Raw genomic sequence first — 23,793 nt, 5'->3', positions numbered from 1 at the left:
AAACATGATTTTTTAAAAACTACGGTTTTTTGCCGGTCCTTATAAATTCTACCAGATTGAATGGAACTTGACAAACACAAGATCACATGTTTGTCAAGTTATATTGAATGCAATAGAATTTATAAGGATGGCAAAAAATCGAGCATACAGAAATCGATGTGTGTGTAACTGGCTCAAGACAGAACACTGCAATTAGAAAAATATAGATCTCACTCTCACCCATGAATCTGTACGATAATACTCATTAGTTACGATTTATAAAGTTCTATGGTGTCCCTAACTAGTCAAGAAATACATGTATGATACTAAGCTTTAGTTCCCCTCATCATAAAATAAGACTCCAAATCACTACCAATCACTGCAAATCACTGATCCTCTCATAATTAGCTCTACAAGTCACAGAATTTTCTTAATGAAAGTCAATGAATCGTATTTTTACGTAAGATATTCAATCGGGCATGTATGGTTGAATCATTCTATGAGATAAAGTGTGCAATACTACTTCGTATTCCATATTTTTCGCAGATTACAGATTAGAGTGTGTGATGTGAAGCTTATACAGGATATTATCAATAGCTGTCAGGGTGTGATAAAAACTGAAAAGTACCTTATTAATGATCATTTTCAGCTATTCAATGATTTTAAAAACAGATTGAGCTCACTCAACATGATTAGCATTTCATTCCCTACTTGGACAACATAGCAATAAAAAGAGTTTCATATGGAATTGAAAACCCCACAAATTCCCCATTTATGAGTGTACAGTGTCATCACAAAAATATCACAAAATCTAAAACAACAGAATCACCATGAATCTGAACCTGAAAAAAATTGAAGCTATCAAATATTGCATACGATTTACAGCTCGCATAACACTGCATCAATAATGAATCATTACCTTCAGATGACAATGGAACTGATAATAAAGCGAATCATCAATCATAGAGATTATTATCATCATCATTATTCTTATCGTCATACAGCGGGAGTCGAATATATTACAGCACATAAACGCAAATTCCCATACGTAAAACGTGAACCATTTTCAATTCGCATTTGTAAGTTATCAATAATAACGAGCCCATACTTCATGCTGAAAATAACTAGGGCTTCAGCTAGTAAAACGTGATACTGTTTCTCATATTGCAGCACACAAAATCAATCTCATACGAAAAAAGTAAATCATTTCCAATAATTTTAATTTGTGAGATACAAATTATGAGCCTGTATGATTATGAGCATGTGGCTGATAATCACTGGTATTTTAGCTGATATACGTTGATGCTGTCCTCTCATTGGTAAACATAGAAACTGTATCTTATATTACAGGGTGTAGTATACTTATACTTTATCTTTTACTCAGATATAAGATAACTACTACAGATTTCTTAAGGTGCGTACAGATTTACGCGCCGCGAACATGAGCAATTCACTTTCAATCAGCTGATGCCAAGCTTTTTATATCTGTATCTTACCGTTTCTGTAAAAATACAGATATAGTCAGCTGATTAAAAGTGAATTGCTCATGTTCGACGCGTATATCTGTACGCACCTTTATACCTTATAGTTTAAGAGTTGTAGTATAAATATAAATATTAATCTGAGTACCCTTATAAATTATTTTGTTACTACATGTGCCGGCTACTGATGCCGCTTTCAAGTGATTTGGAAATAAATAATTAAAATATTTGGAAATGACAATAGAAGCCGAAACATGTAGCGACAAAATTATTTATAAGGGTACTCATATTAATATTTTTATTTATATTAAAAGTAGCCCTAAAGAAAGACAATAAAATGTTGAAGTTTAGTCGAATAAGATACACGTTCTATGTGTGCCAATGAGAAAACCGCATCAACGTATATAAGCTAAAATTCCAGTAGTATAACAAGGTCTACTGTATATTATACGGTCAACACTGATCAATACAATATAAAGTGATTTATTTCAGGGCCCAATTCGCAGATATATCCATATGGATGAGGTTTCGAAAATTGTTGTGTTTGATACTTTACAAGAGCACTGATCTACAGTGGTATGAAGCACATAGCATAGGATGACATCTGTCAGTAGCAAACAATCCATCAGTTTGCAGTCGTCACGTGACAGCCAGGTGCCACTGCGTTGCGACTCGGCTCGGCTCTATTTTCACATTCTTTCACTCTGATTGACAATTAGCAGTGCAGCCAGTTTTGTAGATAATTGCCTCCACTACTCACATGTGCCCTTTGATGTAGCTTGCTTATCGATCGACACAAAAATCGCCAACCGATCTACCGTCGACGATTCTATCTATCTCTTTGTAGCCTCGAACCTAGCTGGAAAAAGATATTCGACCGTTTTCCAAAGCAATGTAGAGCCTGCATTTGGTTGATTGCATTGCTCAAATGAACCGGAAAATCAATGGAAAACCAATTTAAATGGTCTTATAAAGGAAATCCGGTTCATTTTGAACGTCCATTACGAGTTTTAACAAACAAAGAGAATGGAATGTCCGAGATTTCTTCCAAGATAAATTGAAAGTTTAATTGGTAGATTACGTTCATAAGATAACAACGCTTTAAATAGTGAATGCTATTTTCTTATTAAAAATGTTCAATTTATTCATATACTTTTTTCTCAAGTTTGTAGCATGATTCTTCAACAAGCATAATAATCCAATTCGATCCCTTATCTCGTCTATTTGAATCACAAATGATCAGTATGAATATCTCTGGAATACGAGTTTGTGATCAATTATTCTAATGGCTTTTGTTGGTGGGGCTTCTTCGTTGCTACAAACCTATTGTACTATTCCTAGTTATACTTTTTTATTTTTACTACAGAATGGAATCGATTTCTGTTTTTATTATATTGTTTCTTTATGGATTGAGAGGTATAAATCGCTCTCCTTTCTACAAATGAGTGAATTCAATAACAGTTGATGGTACGAAAAAGCATTGTTGTGTATGTATGTGTGTACTATGTGAACTCGCACTATGACATCTTCATTACATCATACTGGAATTTCTAACTCATTCTTCTCACTGACTCCGTACAGTAGTCTCACTTAGGTCTATAGCACTTGGTATCTGACTCCTAGTCGCGAACTAAGTCCAGTAAATTTCTGTACTTTTTTCTAGAAGTATCTTGTTCACTTGTAACCTAGCTGTCGTTCTATATTTTTGTGAATAATTTCTATGAATTTCGAGTGGATAAATTTGATTCGTGATTATTATGAAAAGTGAAATATTAATTTTTCAAAATCTTATAAATTAGTTTATAAATACTTATTAGCTAATACTTTATTAGCTTATAAAGTTTATAAATTACTTGTTTCCTCTCTCTATAGTAATTTTGATGATGAGTGATGTATGGAGAGATATCAATTCAATATACTTTGTGTGAATACTTGAGGACTGAAAATTTTGTTTATTGAAGAACTAAAAGACTAAAACTATTTCGGACTTTGTGTTATCCAAATTTGGGAGAGGAATAGCACAATGTTACCTTATTTTTTCCTCTACCTATCATTTTGATAATGTACTTATTGTATACATGAATAAAGAATTTCACATTATAAGGAACAATTATTATCCTAAGATCAACTATTATTTGTGCTTTTTAGATAACACTCCCAAATAATAATATATAATGAAACTTCTGCTGCTTCTGTTGGAGACTCATCAGGACATTCAACACCTGCTGGTTCGTCACTTACAGTAGAATAAGAAGATTCGATATTTTTACCGGTAGCCATACTGAAGTGGTCTCATCATTTACTTCAGCTGCGGTGATGAGTGTTTCAGCTGCTTCTCGCTTCGCTCGCCATATCCGGGGCTCCGCCCCCTGGACCCCCGACTGGATCGTCTGAGAATGAGATCATTTGAGCATTTTTATCATATGTTAGGACAATCCAGTCGGGGGTCCAGACTAAACGTCTGGCTAAACGGATATGGCGAACGAAGCGAGCCTGACGGCTAGTAATATAATATTCCCAGGATTGAAGTAGCAGTGCCCAATCAATTTTTCCGCGATAAATGCATTTAAATCTTCAACTTGGTGCCAACCTAACAAAGTCAACTCAACTTAATGCCAACTTGACAAAATTATTAATTTAGTTGCCAGTTAACAACTGTCTCGAAGAGGTACTCTATCTAGATTATAGTTCTATAGTAACATATGATATGGAAATTTCAATTATAATTAAGAGATTGGGAGAAGAAACAACCCTTAGAGTTAAAATATTGCCAAAAGATTTCTTAGTGCGCCTCTAAAGGGCCAACTGAACATACCTACCAAATTTTAACGTTTTTGGTCCGGTAGATTTTTAGTTCTGTGAGTGAGTGAGTGAGTGAGTCAGTCAGTCAGTCAGTGCCATTTCGCTTTTATATATAGATGAATAAAGAATTTCACATTATAAGGAACAATATTATTGTCTCAAGATCAACTATGATTTGTGCTTTTTAAATAACACTCCCAAATAATATAATGAACGTTCATTAAGAATTTAATGGTGAGTAGTTAGCTCAGCGACGCACAAAGTTAGGACTTGTCTGAACACCTAGCTGCTGCCTGCCAGTTTACCAGCTCAGTCTCATCTGCGAGGCTATCTTTCATCCCGGTATGAGATCTATTATGGCGCTGGCCCATCTAATTGCTACTTAGCCTTAGCCGTTCCAATTTGCCCAGCTAACAGCAAGTGCTTTTAGCAGCAAACGACTCAGCCTTCCATTTCGACCTTGTCTTTCCAGAAGTGCCCCATGCAAGCTCCGAGCATGTATTCAAATGGGGTCACAAGATAACAATTTGCAAGGATAAAACATGTTTTAAATTTTGCTACCAACACATGGGCAACCTTCTCAAGTTTAAGGTTGATTTATCAATCACTTTCTTGTAAATTGAGAAATTTTTAAAAATTGAGCTCTCGTCCGTTTCCAATTATGTGGAGTATTTGAAATGCGAAGTTTTGTCTCCTTGAAGATTTGACATAAAACTTGTATCCAATATAAGTAATCAACAGTCATCTATCAGAGGTAATCAGCCTTGACGTTTTGTAGGTGATTTGAAATTTTGACACAAAACTTACAACCAATATATCAAATCTTACAATCAACTATCAGACGTGACCACCATGGAAATACTGCAAAATCATTCAAGATAAAGTTCATAATCTATTTGGAATCCAATCTCAATCACAATGACAGTTAAATTTCTGATGTTTTGTGCCAAAAGTATTTTAATGCATGATGATTCAATTCATCTATTGCTGGAAATTCATGGTCATGACTATAAAAGCGTTGAACAGTATACCATTCATTCATTCATAGCAGTAAGGATTCATAGCTGTTTCACGTAAAAGCCAGATACTACGTACCGTATAGGCCTAACTATATAGTGGATAAGATGAGATATCAAAATATATATAGAGCGATAAAAATATAATATAAAAATAGAACATATTTGAAATCAATAAAAATATCACAGGCTAACTTTATATTCTAGATTTATGGCACGAATCATTACCATGTGCCTTTATCTTGAAATCATATGCATTCTTGGCATGTAGCTGTGACATGTACTTGCTAATACTTGTCTGCTTGGATAATTCAATCATAAATATGTGCTCTAAGATCAGCTTGATAAATTAGCCACTAATAATCCAAATATATCTATATATTAAAATCTCTAGTATTTAGTAGATTTATTTGTATCGAATATATATTTTTATCTCAGGGTGCAAGATTCGGCACCTGACGGAATAGGTAGAGCCATTCATCTAGTGAATTAGAACTATAATAAATTATCGCAAATTGTATTGCAAAAAATTAAATATTGTATGCATACGTTTGATAGCCTAGATTTCGTACTTCTTTGATTAAATAGAAATTTCTAAAATATTGATCTATATTTTTCTTTCAATTAAATACCTTTAATACTAATTTTTACTTGCGCAAGTATTACTCTTATTAATTTCTCAATTTATAATAAAACCCTTTCGGCGAGCTAGCTTTGATCATCAGATTAATTCGAAGCACTAGGGCGCCCATCACTAAATTCAAATTTAATCACTCACGTGTCGAAAATCTTCTTGTAAGCCGCCGATGTCGATCCAACTCCATGCGGTCCGGGAATATGGTAGCCGGAATCGTCTCCTCCAGGGGGTTATAAATTTAATTAAAATGAAAAATGACTTCTGCTTCACAATAGCATCACGAAGTCTTTTAAGAAATTTAATAATTTACTTTAACTTTAATTTTTACAAAATTATTAATAAGGTACTTCGCTCTAAAATATTTGGGGTCCTCTTATGGTGGCATCTGGCTGGCGAGTCCTGGTTCTTCCTTCTCAAGTTTTACAGATTCTCTTTCCGACTTTCAAATTAGCATAAAATTTAAATATCTCAATCCTCCGCCATTAAATTCAAATAGATCTTACAAAAAATGCTAAAATATTGCTTAGATTATATGATTAATAATTTCTTTGCATTCGAGCCATATTGATAACATAGATTACACAAATTTTTACACAAAATCTACTACACTTATATAAATATATATAAATATTTTTGAATTGGCCTACAGTTGCCGCCCATTAACTGCCGTTTTACTATTGGTGCATGCAAATTTTTATTAGGTATTCATGCGCCTGGTAACTCTTATTTCCTGAATACATTAAATTATTTTTATTTGGTTTTTTATTTATGCCCTTTGCATGCTAGTTAATATTCTATATATTAATATTAATTCCATGCTAACTAATAATTAGCCACGTGGACGGGTGTTTTTTCACATTGCACACCATCCGAATGCAATAAAGCTCTGCCAAGGGGTTTTGGTCAGATTCTACGTTCTTCGGTTTGATCGATCTCTAGGTCACCGATCTGTGAATACATCTACCTAACCTCAATCTTCAAATATTTTATAAATAATCTATTTATGAGTAATAAACTTCCTTCAAATCCTTTTTAAGTTCTTGTACCATTTAGCCAGAACAAGCTGATGCTATCTTATCTTGATTATTATCTGCTTGGCGATATTAGCCAATTACTTTATTTTTAGACCTATTACTATTTCTGTTAGGGCTTTTCATCTACCCAGATTTAAATATGTTACACGCGCCCCTGGGTTTGAATTCAAAATATTTGAGAATCACAATGTTTTTAATGAAAACCCACCCTTCAATACATTGATATACACTATACTTTATTTATAAATTATACTCTCCTACTTCTATCACATTTCGCAGTCATATTTGCTGCATCTCCTTTATACCTTTATCAAAAACAATAACAAATTCTCCTCTTCAATACACATAAAAATATCATAAATATAAACTTCTAAACGCACTCCTCCTGACAACATTTACAACACAGTAATTTTTAAATTCGCCGCTTGCAGGGCCGCCAACTTAACTACACACATTTCATAATTCTCACAAATGATTCCTTTTAGACAATAATTTCAATTCATAAACTTCTGGGCTTATATCTTATAGTATTTCTTAGGTCTTAATATAAATAATTTTCTATACATCAGGTACAATACTTTCTTTTGCTAATGGCTCTTTGGTTTTGGTAACTGGTATTCACTTTAAGTCTTTTCAGGTAACAAACGTGGCATAATTAAAAGTAATAAATATAAAACATATAAATAAATATATCGACATTAATAATATAATAAATAACAATAATAAATAACTCTTTGGGTACAGTACTTCTTTTTATAAACATATGTTCAACAGACATTACATTCATTTGATTTGGGTGGCTTTGGTCAGCTGGTCACTGGTTCTACAGAATTCGCTGTCGAGTTTCATAACTATTAACCTAACTGCTCAATTTTTTCTCTTAAAAAGGTAATTAACAAATTTTAATTTTATTATCCCCGCTTGTGTCCTTTTTTATCTGATGTATATAATTTAATTACATATTTAAAAATTGTTCTTTTCCTTATTGCAGGCTTCTAACGGCTGGAAAGAAATTAAACATTGGATTGTTGCCACGAGGTCCCATACCAATATTAAATTTATTAAGGAAGGTCAGTAATCGGTTTGATAATAATGTTTTCTTTGATTTCTTATCATATTTATTTCAAATTTGACGATATAGCATGTAGAAATCCCGTGGTTTACTTGCATCTTCTTGCATTCTGCTTGTTGACATGGTTTAGGCCGGTTAGGTTATCTGCTATCCGTTGGTGAGGCTGTCCTAATTGATAATTCATCTTCATGAATATAAAACCCTTGTATCTTGTATACTCTTTCTTCCAACAACTCCTTGTTCCTTTACTAATTATTTCTTTTAATTGATCCAAAGCCTTCCATTTATTTTCTTTCAAGACTATCCACTTAAATTCATTATTAGGCTTCATCATCATAATAACAATTCAATAATATAACACTTCCAATCATCAATAATAGATCCATTTAACAACAACAATACAATATTTTTCGTCCTATCCACAACACAGTCTTTTACTAATATCACAGCCATAATAACAAATATTAAACACCAAATCCAAACATTTATCATCTTTTCAATAGTATAATATCTCATCATATCATATCCAGGTACTTCTACTTTCTTTATATTACTTTTTATTTCTTCCACTCTTCTCAAACACCGTTTATCCATAATTAGTCTCCACAAGTAGTCCACTTTTATGTTGCCCATGCACGAATCCGTAATAGTTCTATCAGTTTCATTTTTAATCCAACATGAATCCATAGTAGTTTCGTAAGCAGCTCCATTTTTAATCCATTCATTTGGTCCATTTTGCCGGTCACATCGCTGGTTTGCCCTCTTGAAGCGTATGTGCCGCGGATGCAGGTTGTCGGCAATCTCTTCCTGTCCTCCTTGGTGCCGGTCCGGAATCCTCCTTGGCCTCTTGAAGCGTGCATGCGGCCGGTATGCGCGCGCGTGGTTCCTCCTTCGTCGCTTCTTCCGCCTCCGGGCCTTGCGATGCATCTTGTACCTTCGGTCATGCAGTCCGTCCTCCTCGTCCTGATACCGGTCGGGTGTCCTCGGGCACTTCCGTCTCCGGGCCTTGCGGTGGTCGCCCCTCTTGTCCTGGATGCCGTCCTCCCTGGTGTCATCCTCTTGGTCCTTGGTGCGCTTCGGTGGTATCCCTTGATAGGCGGTTGTAGGTTCAGTGCACGGGTCTGTTACATTTTTTATCTTTTCTGTATTAACTAACTCCTTAATTAGTGCATGATCCTGGTGGCTGTTGGTGTTCTCCGGCGGTGAGAGATCTTCAGTAGGGAACAGGATGCTTAATAGAGGTTGTTGCTTGCGGCTGGTTTTAATTACATTGTTGGCGGCGGTTTTTGATGGTAGGCTGTCTTGTATTGCTTCGGTTCTTCTAATATTTTCGGTAAAACCGTTCACAAAGGTGGTATATGAGGCTGTAGTATCTTTATTTTCTCTATCTATTTTTTCTGAGCTTGTGTGGGTTGTATCGGGGTTATCATGTAGACATAATTGTTTAGATGTAGTTTTCTGTATATCTGGTGGCGGGTCGTTGGGTGTTGGGTTCCGGGTTTTTTGTTGATTCAATCCTATTGCATGTGCTAATGTATAATTTGTACTTACTTGTTGAGGTGGCGGTTTATAATTTCTGTTGTAATTGTTTTGTGTGTGATTATTATTTGAGTTTAACCGATCACGGCCATAATAATAATTTCTTTTGTAGTTTTGCTGTGGATAATGGTTTGTTTGACAATTTTGAAAGCTTCTATTATTCCAATTAATTTGATTATGATCATAGCGGCGTTTAAATTGAGGGGTAGATCGTGAGCAATCATATGGTACTGATTCATAATTTTGGCTGTTATACTGATTAAATTTTGAGTTATGTTGATTTTGTGCGTATCTCTGGTCTGAACGGTGGTTTGATATTGCCATTGCAGACTGTATGCCATATAAATGATTTATCAGCTGCTTGCAATCAGTAATGGGTTGTGTGGCGAGTGCCATTCTAACTTGATACGGTAGCTTCTTTAAAATAATACTTGCTAATGCCGATTCATTAATGGGCTCGCTCAATTGAGAATTTTTAAACTGTAGGGCAGTGACGAAAGTGGTACATGCACCGTCTAAGTTAGGGTTGAAATCGCATGATATGATGTCCGCTAGCACGTCCAACTGTTTACTTCTGCTCCAATACTGTTCCAGGAAGACAGCTACAAACTCATCCAATGATGTAAATTCATGGACTCTACTCCGAAAGAACATCAGGGGTTCGCCAATCAATAAACTAGTCAAACGAAGACGCCAAAAATTCCAAGAGGTGGGTGTTAATGATTGAACTAGTTTTATCTGATCTATAAATTCTTTAGGTTGGAGATAGCGGTCTGTATTGTCAAAACGGCCTAATTCATTGAAACTGTGTAGTGAATCAAACGTTGCTATGGGAATAGGCTCTATATTCTCGTGCGGAAATTGATGTATTTGACTTTCAAGTTGTACCAACTTCTCTTGGGCCTGTTTCCAATGACTAGAAGCTTCTGTTTCATTATCTACTACTTCGGCATTTAATTCAGATGAAAATAATTGCTGTTCTCCAACGGCTGTCTCCAATGAATTAAGTTGTACTTTGTTTTGATTTATATCAGAATTTAGGTGAGCTATTTGTGTAGATTTACTATTCTGTTGTTTATTTATGGAAATAAGTTGACTATTGTTCCTGTTTGTAGCTATTTCATGAATTTGTGAAGTGTTTTGTGCTGGTAGGTTATCTATTCTTTCCGCAGTCTCCTTACCCATTCTTACCGATGTATCCTTCAGTGATTCCCGCATTTCCTTCATTTCCGCCTTTAAGTTCTTCATTACTGTGGTCATTGTTTTTTCTAAACTATTAGAAAATGACTTGATCATCCCCTCTACTATAACCCTCCTTATTGCTTCTTGGGAGACATTTAACGGTTTATTACTGTTCACAGGATTCTTGGCGGTGATTGAAGATATCTGGGCGTTGGACTCCATCGCGCCCCCCTCAGCGTCGATCTCCGCTACTATCGCCGTCTGCAGTGTGTCTGCTACCTTACTTTGCGTGGACGAAAAGAGACTCATATTTTAAAAATGGATTAAGTGTCAAGTGTTTGTTAAAAAAGTGAAAGTTTTGGCCAACAAGGCATTAATAAGGACACAAATGAGGATAGGCCTATGGACATTACAAGCCAGGTAACCTATTTATTACTTAAGCTCTTATAATATAATAATACTATTCATTGATTTCTGACTAGCAGTTTAGGCCCATAAAATATAATAGCTCTCTCTATAAAATATATTTTCTACAATAATAATATAAATTTTCTTTAAAACATATAATTTCTCTTTATTTAAAGCTATTGATTCCCCAAAAAGTAATACAAATTTCCCTTCGCCAGTTTTCCTCACAACTCGTATAAGTTATCTATAATTTTCAATATGGTTATTGACTTAATTTCAAATAATTATTCGATGAGCTTGGCTCTCATCATCAGTCCCACGTTGGTACGACATGTCTTTGATGTCACGTTATTCTTTATATTAAAATAACGATTAGCCTCCTGCTTGGCAACAGTCGGTAAAGCATGAGATTTTATATAATTAGGGCGTGGTTTTCTAATAGTATTCAGTCTTAAAAAATCTTGATAGGCCTAGATATGGGCTTCTCCAATAACTCTTGTAATTCAATAATAATAAATATATATATATAAATGATACTTATACTATAGAGATGAGGAATATAAAATAAATTGCACACCATGAAAATTTTACACATATATTACATAAATAATGCAAAGATCAGTCGAGGCAAAAAATATATATAGAGCGATAAAAAATATAATATAAAAATAGAACAATATTTGAAATCAATAAAATATCACAGGCTAACTTTATATTCTAGATTTATGGCACGAATCATTACCATGTGCCTTTATCTTGAAATCATATGCATTCTTTGGCATGTAGCTGTGACATGTACTTGCTAATACTTGTCTGCTTGGATAATTCAATCATAAATATGTGCTCTAAGATCAGCTTGATAAATTAGCCACTAATAATCCAAATATATCTATATATTAAAATCTCTAGTATTTAGTAGATTTATTTGTATCGAATATATATTTTTATCTCAGGGTGCAAGATTCGGCACCTGACGGAATAGGTAGAGCCATTCATCTAGTGAATTAGAACTATGATAAATTATCGCAAATTGTATTGCAAAAAATTAAATATTGTATGCATACGTTTGATAGCCTAGATTTCGTACTTCTTTGATTAAATAGAAATTTCTAAAAATTGAGCTCTCGTCCGTTTCCAATTATGTGGAGTATTTGAAATGCAAAGTTTTGTCTCCTTGAAGATTTGACATAAACTTGTATCCAATATAAGTAATCAACAGTCATCTATCAGAGGTAATCAGCCTTGACGTTTTGTAGGTGATTTGAAATTTTGACACAAAACTTACAACCAATATATCAAATCTTACAATCAACTATCAGACGTGACCACCATGGAAGTACAGCAAAATCATTCAAGATAAAGTTCATAATCTATTTGGAATCCAATCTCAATCACAATGACAGTTAAATTTCTGATGTTTTGTGCCAAAAGTATTTTAATGCATGATGATTCAATTCATCTATTGCTGGAAATTCATGGTCATGACTATAAAAGCGTTGAACACTATACCATTCATTCATTCATAGCAGTAAGGATTCATAGCTGTTTCACGTAAAAGCCAGATACTACGTACCGTATAGGCCTAACTATATAGTGGATAAGATGAGATATCAATTTATTCGACACAGTATAATCATGTGATACAATAAACAGTTGAACATAGTCATAGAGATTAATTTGAAATTAATAAGCTACAAGAAGAAACCATACAAAAATAAAATTTGGAAATTGGAGAAAATTAAACCGATATAATTCAAGCAATACGCTTATACTTGTATTTATACAATAATTTGTAAGTGCTCCCTTGTAAGTTGGTATATGCTCCACTGGGAAATATTTGATTGGGAATGAGGCTACATTTTTATATTGAAAACTTCATGATACTCATGATGAATCATTCTGAATTCTAAATCAACCTCAGCTCGTGAAAAAAATAGAAATTTAGCATTGAGGCACGTACCGTACTTAGGCAATTCATTTCTGGAAAAATAGAGGTTACAAGATATTACACTTGAAACATAGCTGGAACATAGAGTATTATTGTCAAAAACAGCGGTTATAATAAAGTAAAATATAGAAAAATGTGGCAGTGTTGTTCGTGGTAACTGTTTTAGAAAATAACGTTGAGGTGAACGTGGGGCCATGTTTTCGAGAAGGAAACGACTGGTAAAACAAGAAGCAAGAGAGGCATACGTGATCGAACTGCACGATTGGTTTTATGCGCGGGAGAACTAGAGCTAGCAAGAGAGCTAGAGAGATCTGAAAAGCTAGCTAGAGAGCTAGAGAGAGCTAAAGAGTTAGCTGTGGTCCACAGCGTGAACGGAATTACAGTCGGCCACAGCCAGCCCCGGTTGGTAACATGGCTCTCGTTTCTCGCCGAGTCGGCAATAAATAGAGCGGTTTCGATACCCCTAATTCACTTATATATCTCACTCAAAATTCAACATGCCTCTTTCTCCTGTCCACGCTTGCAATCGTTCAACGCTGCTTCAGATCTCTTCGAGCATCTCAGAGTCCACCACTCGGAAACGGTGCTTGAGTTCCAATACAAAGTATCCGGCTACTGAGATTCCACTTGATGGTTACACAGTATAGCCTACACAATCTATGTGATGAGCAACAAAGTCGGCCTATCTCATGTATACCGGCAGCAACATAACATACATAACGAATACATAACGAGTGAGCGACTCACACGGATAATGTAATGTAATTTGCATGAGCGTGTACATGTGATATACATGCAAGCGGCAAATCACGCATGACTTGGGAATTAAAGTATATTCAATACTAAATTCAATGTGAAATTTGTCGATGCTCTGATTTAATTATAACTTGAATAATTTTTCTCCGTATGATTGAGGAAGTGAGAAATCTATATAATAAGAGAGAGTAGGGTTGTGTTTGTTCGTTTGTTCGCATCAAAACATGTCAACTTGTGGATTGCATACCGGAAAAACGGGAATGATTTAGATCTCCAAATTTTGCACTTAGATTCTAAAAATATCAATCTCGTGCATCTGGAAGCCCGAATTTCAATTTTCCTTCTAGATTTTTCAGAATTAATGTTCAAATCTATGCTACCGTACATGAAGTTCCATAGTTGCAGCTCAGAAGTGTGTGTTTTTTATGAGTAGGTTATAATGCTGTTACAAGACAAATATTTTCGATCGGCGGTCTAGCGTAACGGTAAAACGCTAGTATGATATATTTTTTATACATTTTATTTAGCGTATGGCAGTATACACAACACATTTATGATGACAAAATTCGAAAAAAGAAAACAATAGAAATCACATCACAATGTGAGGTACTTAACATCAATTTATTATTACAAATATGAATTATTCCAAAGAAGGTTAGTTCACAAATGATTATAATTACAAGCGTGCAGATTTTTGCAGTACTTCTTTTGTTGATTGGCAATTCAAGAAACTTTGGAATGTGATGAAAGATGAAAGTAATATTGAAAGTCATTTGACTATAGTCTTCTAGAGTTGTGTTATACATATAAAATGATGAATCAAATGCCTTATTTGAACGTGGAATCTTCTTAAAACAGGACACGTGATGTGAAAAACATAGTGACAACGCTTATTCAGCTTCCACTAATGAATCTAACGTCACAGAATTGTAACCAAAGGTTTCAGCTTGTTGCAGTACTTCTTCTGTTAATTGGTCATTTGACAAACTCAGGAATGGGATAGAGATAAGAGTAATGTTGGAAGTCATTGGACTGTAGTCTTCGAAAAGTTTTGTTATACATATTGGAATGATGAATCAAATGCTTTACCTTAACGTGAAAACTCTTAAAACAGGAAAGGTAATGTGAAAAAACACAGTGGAATTGCTTATTCGGCTTCTACCGTAAGTCATTATAACTCTCCTCTAAATAGAGCTCAGAGAATCTTTAATCATTGTTCGGAGCACTTAGACGTCTTCTGGTTCTCCCCCTCCAAATTCCGTAAGATCTCATATAACTTGGTTGGCTAGCATGTGATCTGTTTTTTTGTGATTGATTTTATAAAATTTCTATTATTATTAATTTGATTATTCATTCATGGTTTTACACAGACATCCTTTCTCTCTTCATTCTTTCTTCTTCTTTTTTTCTCTTTTTATTATAACTTGGTTCTATTTTGTTTAATAATTATTCTTATAATCAATTATTATTGTTTACAATTACTTCAATGATTATTTGTATTCTTTCATATTAATAGTATATTTCTTCATTTTTTATCTCCTTGTATTCCAAATTGTATAATGTGTTGAAAATATTGTATCGTGTGAAGGAGACAAAATGGGTTTATCCTGTTGTCTCCATTAATAAAATTATTATTATTATTATTATTATTATTATTATTATTATTATTATTACTTCAAAATCCAATGTCACAGAATCGTAGTTTAGGTGCGAAGGAAGACAAAATACCCCAGCATCACTTCCCAGTGTGATGTGCGTGTGCGGGCGTGTGTCCACAAGTATCAAAGGAGTTACGTGGCTGAAAATGGTGCTACATTTTTTATCAACGTAATAACATTGAATCCTTTCTTATTGGAAGGAAAGAGCCTGAAACGAAATAGCGTGGAGGAAATTCACGTTCAAGTGATTGAGGTAAATGTATGCAAAGCGTTCGCAAGAAGCCTATCCCTATCCTGGTGTTACTGATTGGATTTGTGTAGTACAACTTATCTCCCATTCACGCTTCATTGCAATAAGCGAGCAGCGACTTTTGGAAGGTATTCGCATCCCACACCCCTGCACTCTTTTTAGGCTCACGGCTTTTTTTGCCTACTGATTTTAACGGAAGATGTATCGATAAATTGTGGCGCGGCTTCCTCCACTCGGACAGGCAAATTTATGAGCAGAAGAATTCGCGTTCACCTCAGTTATGTCACGCTGCTTTTCTATTGGAGTAAGATTAATGTCATATCGCTTCTAAAATTATTGAAAATCTCGGAAAAAGTCTGTAGTGAACTACATTGGATGATTAATTTTTCAAAAGATTCAGCGAGAGCTTGAAATCAAGCAATTCAGCCGTTTACGAATTTTTTACTATAGTAAGGTAGAAAAAGTTGATTCCAGCATACATGATTGATCACTATTCACGTGAATGGATATTAATTTCTTCTACAATATTCTTCAATAGAACCAATCAGATCAAGAGTAGAATTTTGCCACCGCAATCCGAAAACCGCATTCTTGATTCCTTACTGGCATAATTTTAATTCACAAAATAAAATATTGGGATTGAGAGAATGCCCATACTATAATATTACAGTATTCCATCAGCTCATCAACTTCATAAACTTCAATGATATGAAGCTCCATATTGTCAGTGTTGTAATTGAAAATAATATGAACAGTCGTGACTATGAACATGTTCAAATTACGAAATTGAAATACAGATAGAAAGTATTGGAATTGGAGGAATACATATTATACAGAGTCCGACATAAAAATCTGACCATTTTCGAGGGATAATAACTACAGTGTGTTTCGTACAATCAAAACATGTAATATATCAAATTTTGCATTTTACAGTGAATTACATAGATTTCTTACAAAGTTTTTTATTTGAAGATTATGTCATCCAAATGATTTTCATTACTTTTCACACATTCACTTCACCTAATTCTAAAATTTGTCATTGCTCGAGCAATCATCACTCGTGGAATTTCTTCAATTTCTCGTTGACTGACTTCCTTGAGTTCTGTGAATTATTGGCTGCCCAAAAACGGTAATTTCGTTTATTCACAAATCCCGAAAAATGAAAATGTGCCTCGTCACTTGAAAGAATAACGGCATCTGGTGGACATTTTCAAGAATGATCTCGCAAGCGGCTTTGCAATGTGCCCAATAATTTGCATTAAGTTGTTGCACTAACATTATCTTATATGGATGGAATTTCAGGTCGGAATGAAGAATTCGTCATACACTTCGAACAGAAATGGCTAGCGCAACAGCATGTTTCGCTGCTGAACGTCGTGGAGACCGCGTAACAGCTACTCTTACCGCGTTAATGTTTTCAGGCTTTCTCACAGTACGTTTTCGTCCTGTTGGTTTCGTTTTTAAATTAGACGACGTGTTCCTAAAATTCTTCACCCTCAACAAGATCGTATTCCTACTGGGAACAGGCGTGTGTCGATTTAAATTATTGTAAATATAAATAAAAAATAAATAATAAATAAATGCCTTCATTGAATGTAATTGCATTACACTTATACAATTAATATACAAAAGTCATGCTGGCATATACTCCATGGCAAAGTGCTGTCAGGAGGAATTAAATTATTGTAATGTCTGCGACATAAACGTTGTGTGAGAATAACTGAGTAATTATTTTTAAAATAAGCTTCAATCACAATCGCTCGATGTTCACTTGACCACGACCTACTGGCTACTGAGATGGCAAGAATAGACCTGTCGATGTACAGCATTCCCGCCTTTTCAATGACAGTGGTGCAAACATAACAATAACTGCAAAATCGTCAGATTAATATGCAGGTCCCATTATTATAGTATTCCATCTTCCATGTAATGAGAATATCAACATGATCTAATTTAATTGATAGGACAGTATCAGAGTTCAATTCCCAATCAGTGACTGCCTCAGAATATTCTAGATAGGACAGTATCAGAGTTCAATTCCCAATCAGTAACTGCCTCAGAATATTCTAAGTGTTTTGATTTGAAATAATATTTAGATACTGTTGTTTGTAAGATTTAGTACTTTTATCCATAATCAAACACTATGTAGTGTTTTTTCTGTCAAGATTTCAGTGTATCATAAAATATAATATTCACGACTGTACATATGAACACAAATTATTGCCTTGGTCTTACTGCCAGGAATTGGAATGCGAGCATGTTCAAATGAGCACACTATTTTCTCAGTCCCACTGACAGTGATTGGACTGTGAACATGTGAGCATGTTCAAATGAGCTCATCATCTTCTCAGTGTCAGTGACAGGAATGGGAGATTTCAAATTTCAGTAGCAACTCAATTTCGTGAACAAACATTAGTCTTTGTTGTGACTGCTTGTATGAATGGCTGACAGGTAGCAGGTAGAAGGTAGCAGCTAGTAGCAAGTAGCAGGTAGCATGTTTGTTGTTGACGAAGAGCAAAGTACAAAATAGACCACGCAGGAAGAACTACAGGAAGTCAACATTCTAGTTCAACTGTGCCAAAATTCATCACCGCTTTGTTGCAGTTGGAGGGAACAAAAGCAGAGAGCCAATCAGCCCTCGGCCACCGACTAAACTCTGCACTCGCCCTAAACCGATTAAATTAGGTTTTGCTCAAGTAGGGAAATTTAAGTCCAAGCCAACTTGTGCAATTCAAGAGCACCTGCCGCTACAAATGGTGCATTTCTGCTCCCACCAAACCACACGCCTTCTTCTTACTGGCCGGCCAACAACAGCAATAAGCATAACGCACTTATCTGTCCCTTTCAAATCCTCTTAGAAAGGCCTATGCAAACTGCGTCTCCAGATTCAAATGCTACTACTGGCTAATTGAGTCAACGTTTGAAATTCCAATTCCTATTCACTTGTCATTGAAGTACAAAACAAATAAATGAATCCAAGTTTGTTTTTCGGTCCTTTTTCAAAATTATTTCTTTAATATGTGAATCTTCTTTAAGTGATAATAATGTGAAATATCTGTTCAATTTTTGGTTTTGAAGCATCTAAATTTGAAAATCAACTTTGTGAACATATTTAAGGACTAAAAATTTTGTGGAGAACTACAAGACTTATTGAAACTATTTCGGACTATGTGTAACCCTATATAAATTTGGGAGAGAAAAAGCACAAGACTATCTTATTTTTTCTCTCCCTATCATTTTGATTATGCACTTATTATATGAATGAATCACAGAAATTATTTCTAGCGAAATTGATATTCGATGTGTTAATGAGGAAAGTTCATAGGAATGAGCTATGAAGTGATATTTTCTATCGGTAATTTAGTAAGTGGATTAGAATAAACCATATTTTTGAGATAGATCATGGATTGTAAATTACTAATGTCGATGAGTGGTATGGATTGAGAATTACATTCTCTTTCATAATTGGATAACCATATTTTATACAATTTTTTCAGAGAGTTCAAATCTTTTTTTCACAAATTATGCTCAAATACGAATGAACATATCTTAAATGAGAGTCCAAAAGCTTGTGATTATCTATCAAATTTATGTATAAGGAAAATGTTAGTGGAATAATGGGTAGTATAGAAGAGTTGCAAACTTAAAAAACACATGTAATAAATAGCTTGAATGAAAATCATAAAAATAGAACATATTCAGTATAAAAATAGTTAGGAAATAGTATAATAGACAGTATAAAAATAGACTATTTATACTGGATGCATAAAACATGTTTCTGAAACTATTTTGATGAGGGTTCAGTGCTCCAGTATCAAGATTTTTCCTACTACAGTATTTTTCCATGTTGGAAAATATTTGGATGTTTGTGAATGTATCGCGTCGACGGTTATCTGATCAAATGAAGTAGGATGATTTTTATCGGCAAAGAAGAGAAATGGAAATGACATGATCTGCAATTTCTGGCACAGAACATCAAAATCTCAGGAGAGATGGTTTCACAAGGTCTTTCTTCTGACAAAGAGTAACTGTTTTCTCCGGGTATGGATTGAAATGCCAGATATATGATTAAGATAATATATATGATTGAACTGATATATGATTGATGTATTGAGCTATGATCATCCTATCACTCAGTTACCACCAATTTATCAATTATAATTAATCTAATAATATTATTAGATAGATATGAATTTGATCCAGATAATCAATCACCTTCGATAGATATGATTCGATTGGTTATGGAATTCATCAATATTAGGACTCACATAAAAACATTGTGATTATAATACTCAGTTATCTAGAAAACATCACAACAAACTTTAAAGAAGCAAACATTTTTGATTGTGCCGTCCTGAGAGTCAAGAATTCAACCTTTAGAGTCTATGCTACCATCTAATTTTCAATTTGAATAGTAGTTTTCCAAAAACAATAGAATTTTCCAAATACACAGACAATGATGTATCAATAGGAAATTGAAAAGACCCAACAATGTTGTGCAATGAAAAATGTTTACTTTCTGAAATTATATTCATCATGGTTGAGACTGACAACATGAACTCTCACTTCTGAATAGAGAAGGTAGATTGAATATTGAATTATTCTTCTCAAATGTTGATGTTAACGTCCACTGCAGTCGTGAAATCAAACATAAGTGGAGACTAAATGGAATGAAAACATTCTTTATTTGGCGGAGACAAAACATATAAATGAAATTGTACCGTTCAGTATTTGGAATAGGCCTATGGACTGTATGTCACTGCATATCAGGGGGGAAATACAAGTTTAAATTTTAACTGCAGGTGCGAATAAATTGATAGATACAGATTGATCCGTATCAACGTTAATGTCAGCATAAAGTTAGTCACTACCATCCTAAAATAGAGATTATTTCTGTGATCTCTAATGTCAGTTGGCATACGTTATTCTGTAAATAATCAACTTATATCCTCTCAAGAGATCATGTTGTCAGTCGCATCCAGTAAAGACTTAAATATACGCTTAATACTATTGAACAATATACTGCTGTACCTACTCATAACATCTGGCCGCAGTGTCTCTGACATGTTTACTACAAACAATACTTCTTATTGTGTGACCTGGATTTGATAAGTAGGTACTACTGTATATTGTTTAATAATATGGGCCTCTCAAAGCTTGATTCCCAGACAACAGTGACAGTGATAGTTCTCATAAGATCTAATAGGATTGTATAATTTATCATTGGATTATATCCATACAAATTAGCTGACTGAAATATGATTGTTGCTTCATGTATGTTATGTGAAATTTGTTGTGTTATCTTGTCTGTTGTATTTGTATAGATGGAGTATAATTATTAGTAATATTAGTTTCAAAAATTTGACGTGTCATATTCTGCAGTAGCGCTGCTTCCTTGTTGATTTTCCATATATAAGAAATAGCCGTCAGGCTCGCTTCGCTTGCCATATATCCCATTATGGGTTGAGGGGGCTCCGCCCCCTGGACCCCCGACTGGATCGTCCAAAAATGAGATCAGCGGGCTCGCTTCGCTCGCCTGCATTTTTCATTTGAGCGTGCTTCATTCTTTCAGAAAGTCGAAGTACTTCCTCGCTAGATTCAATCACCGATTAATTTCAATTATTTAGTCAGGGTGGAAAACCTCGTTAGGATATTGTGGGAATTATTTTACTCCAGTCTAGCCTTTAAAATTTTCCCACCTCAGCTAAACCTGGGTACTTAATTTTTGAATATATTTCCATCAATAATTATAGAAAAAGGTGAGAAAACGCAAAAAAAAACGCTGGAAAAACGCAGATTTTGAGCGTATCTTTGGCGTTATTTAAAATTCCTTCTAACACAACATTATTACACCCTAGCTTAGCTCCTGTACTAAATTTGAACAATTTCTGTTCATTTTTTCTCGATAAATCTGATGAAAATAAAAAAAAAACGCTGCTGGAAAAACGCTAATTTTGGGCGTATCTTCGACGTTATTACAAATTCCTTCTAACACAACGTTATTACACCCTAGCTGAGCTTCTGTACTAAATTTGAACATTTTCTTCCCATTTGTTCTCGATAAATCTGAGAAAAAGCAAAAAAACGCTAATTTTGGGTGTATCTTCGACGTTATTGCAAATTTCTTCTAACACAACATTATTACACCCTAGCTGAGCTTCTGTACTAAATTTGAACATTTTCTTTTCATTTTTTATCGATAAAGCTGAGAAAACGCTAAGAAACGCTGGAAAACGCAGATTTCGGGCGTATCTTTGGAAATTTTTCCAAATCCGTTCTTAGTGCGCCTCTAAAGGGCCAACTGAACATGCCTACCAAATTTGAACGGTTTTGGTCCGGTAGATTTTTAGTTCTGCGAGTGAGTGAGTCAGTGAGTGAGTTAGTCTGTCAGTCAGTCAGTCAGTCAGTGAGTGCCATTTCCCTTTTATATTTATAGAATAGAATATAGGAAAAAATATTTATACTATCTTGGCTTGACTGAATATAGTACTAGTATAACTTGTATCTAGAATACCTAATGTACCTTGAACCTTATCAATGTATTCTAGGTACCTTGGAACTTATTATGGGAATTATATTTACACTGTCATGTGAGTATCCAGCTTGAGTGCTATTCTAAAGACGTCACAACACATAGATAACAGCTGAGTAAAAGGCGCGTCTACCTCTACAGGCTGAAAGAATGAGCTGCTTACGCTTATCGCCATCACTACTGTAGCTGCTAATGGACCCTGCCCTTGCGAGCAGCGCGTGACCTTGGCCGTTGCAGCGAATGGCCCCATTCATGAGAGGCAACGGTGGACCAGGACCCAGTTCCGACAAACATGTCGTCTGCAACACAGTGTATAACTGAATAGAATAGAATACCAGATTGACCATTAAGTACACAGTTTACAATAGTGTGACGAATCGGGAAGTATGCTTCCACAATTTGTTTCGAAACGTTAATCATTTACAATATTTATATGTATCGCCATTTGTAACCAATGTTTGTATTTTTGATTTTTTTGGAAATTATATTCCATGAGCAATAATTGAATTAAATTTTATTCTGATTGCCTGGGGGGCCGTCATAACAAATGATTCATGACAATAGGCTTTGTCATTTAATAATATGTTAGTACTCAAAAGCGATACAGTCAGCTATACCATAGAGAAACAATAGCTTAAGTAGATATCCCATGGTATAGGGCGTTTCTGTCGCAACTTTTACTGTCATCTCAAGCCGATAGTCCACGTATTTCTTCCCCAAAATGCTGTGTGTCGCTGGTAGTATTTCATATTGTGCCGATCATACACTCTCAACCGGCCAAAACAGTAAAAATCTACAATAATCGATAGTAATCGACATGAGATAACAGTAAAAGTTGCGACATAAAAACCCTATACCATGGAATATCTACTTACGATATTGTTTCTCTATGGTTATACTTAGAAAAAATATATTTTATAATGATGAATTATACGTAAAATATGATTTGATACAAAAACTACTGCATCACAATTTTTGAATACACGATTGTTATTACAGTAGTTGGGAACAATTGATATAAGTGGATTTATAAATTTATTTATTTAGTATAAATTTATATTTTATAAATTATAAATTAATATAATTTTTACAAATATAAGTGGAAAACATTGAATATTTGTGAAACAAATTCTGGATACAAACTGGGGTAAATGTGAAAACTAGAATAAAACTGGAAAAAACAATAATATTGGTAACAATTGAAAAATAATAAATCAGAAAAATTGTATCAGTCATTATTATGTTCAATCTTAGAAAAAAAAATGAATAAACAGTGTTCTTTCCTCAGTGATTCAATTATCTTGCACAATTAAAGAGTCAATTATTGTCGACAAATTCAAATTTTCCAAAATAATTTTTTTCAATTAGTTATTCCATTGATTGATTCTACGATTCTACACATGATAAGAACAAAGCACGACTGTGACTATATTGATTATTTATGAATTTGATTGATGATTGACTCGCTAAAATAATCATAGAATCAAAAAAATGATGTG

The 23,793-nt window shown here is 34.4% G+C and overlaps 1 protein-coding gene across 6 annotated transcripts in view; it reads right to left on the bottom strand.

The window, feature by feature from the left end:
* The window catches only part of LOC111045928 (dipeptidase 1), a 173,388-nt gene that overhangs the window by 46,695 nt on the left and 102,900 nt on the right, over positions 1–23,793 (bottom strand). For 5 of the 6 annotated variants that reach the window (XM_039428816.1, XM_039428817.1, XM_039428815.1 and 2 more), the window contains one exon: positions 22,428–22,593. In XM_039428816.1, the coding sequence (XP_039284750.1) occupies positions 22,428–22,593 (166 nt within the window). The remainder of the gene's footprint in view (positions 1–22,427; positions 22,594–23,793) is intronic. The other variant, XM_039428820.1, reaches the window with a different exon arrangement.

This window comes from Nilaparvata lugens, chromosome 5 (genome assembly GCF_014356525.2).
Source record: "Nilaparvata lugens isolate BPH chromosome 5, ASM1435652v1, whole genome shotgun sequence".
Taxonomy (NCBI): domain Eukaryota; kingdom Metazoa; phylum Arthropoda; class Insecta; order Hemiptera; family Delphacidae; genus Nilaparvata; species Nilaparvata lugens.
The sequence above is the reverse complement of the archived record's forward strand: the minus strand, read 5'-3'. Positions and strand labels throughout refer to the sequence as shown.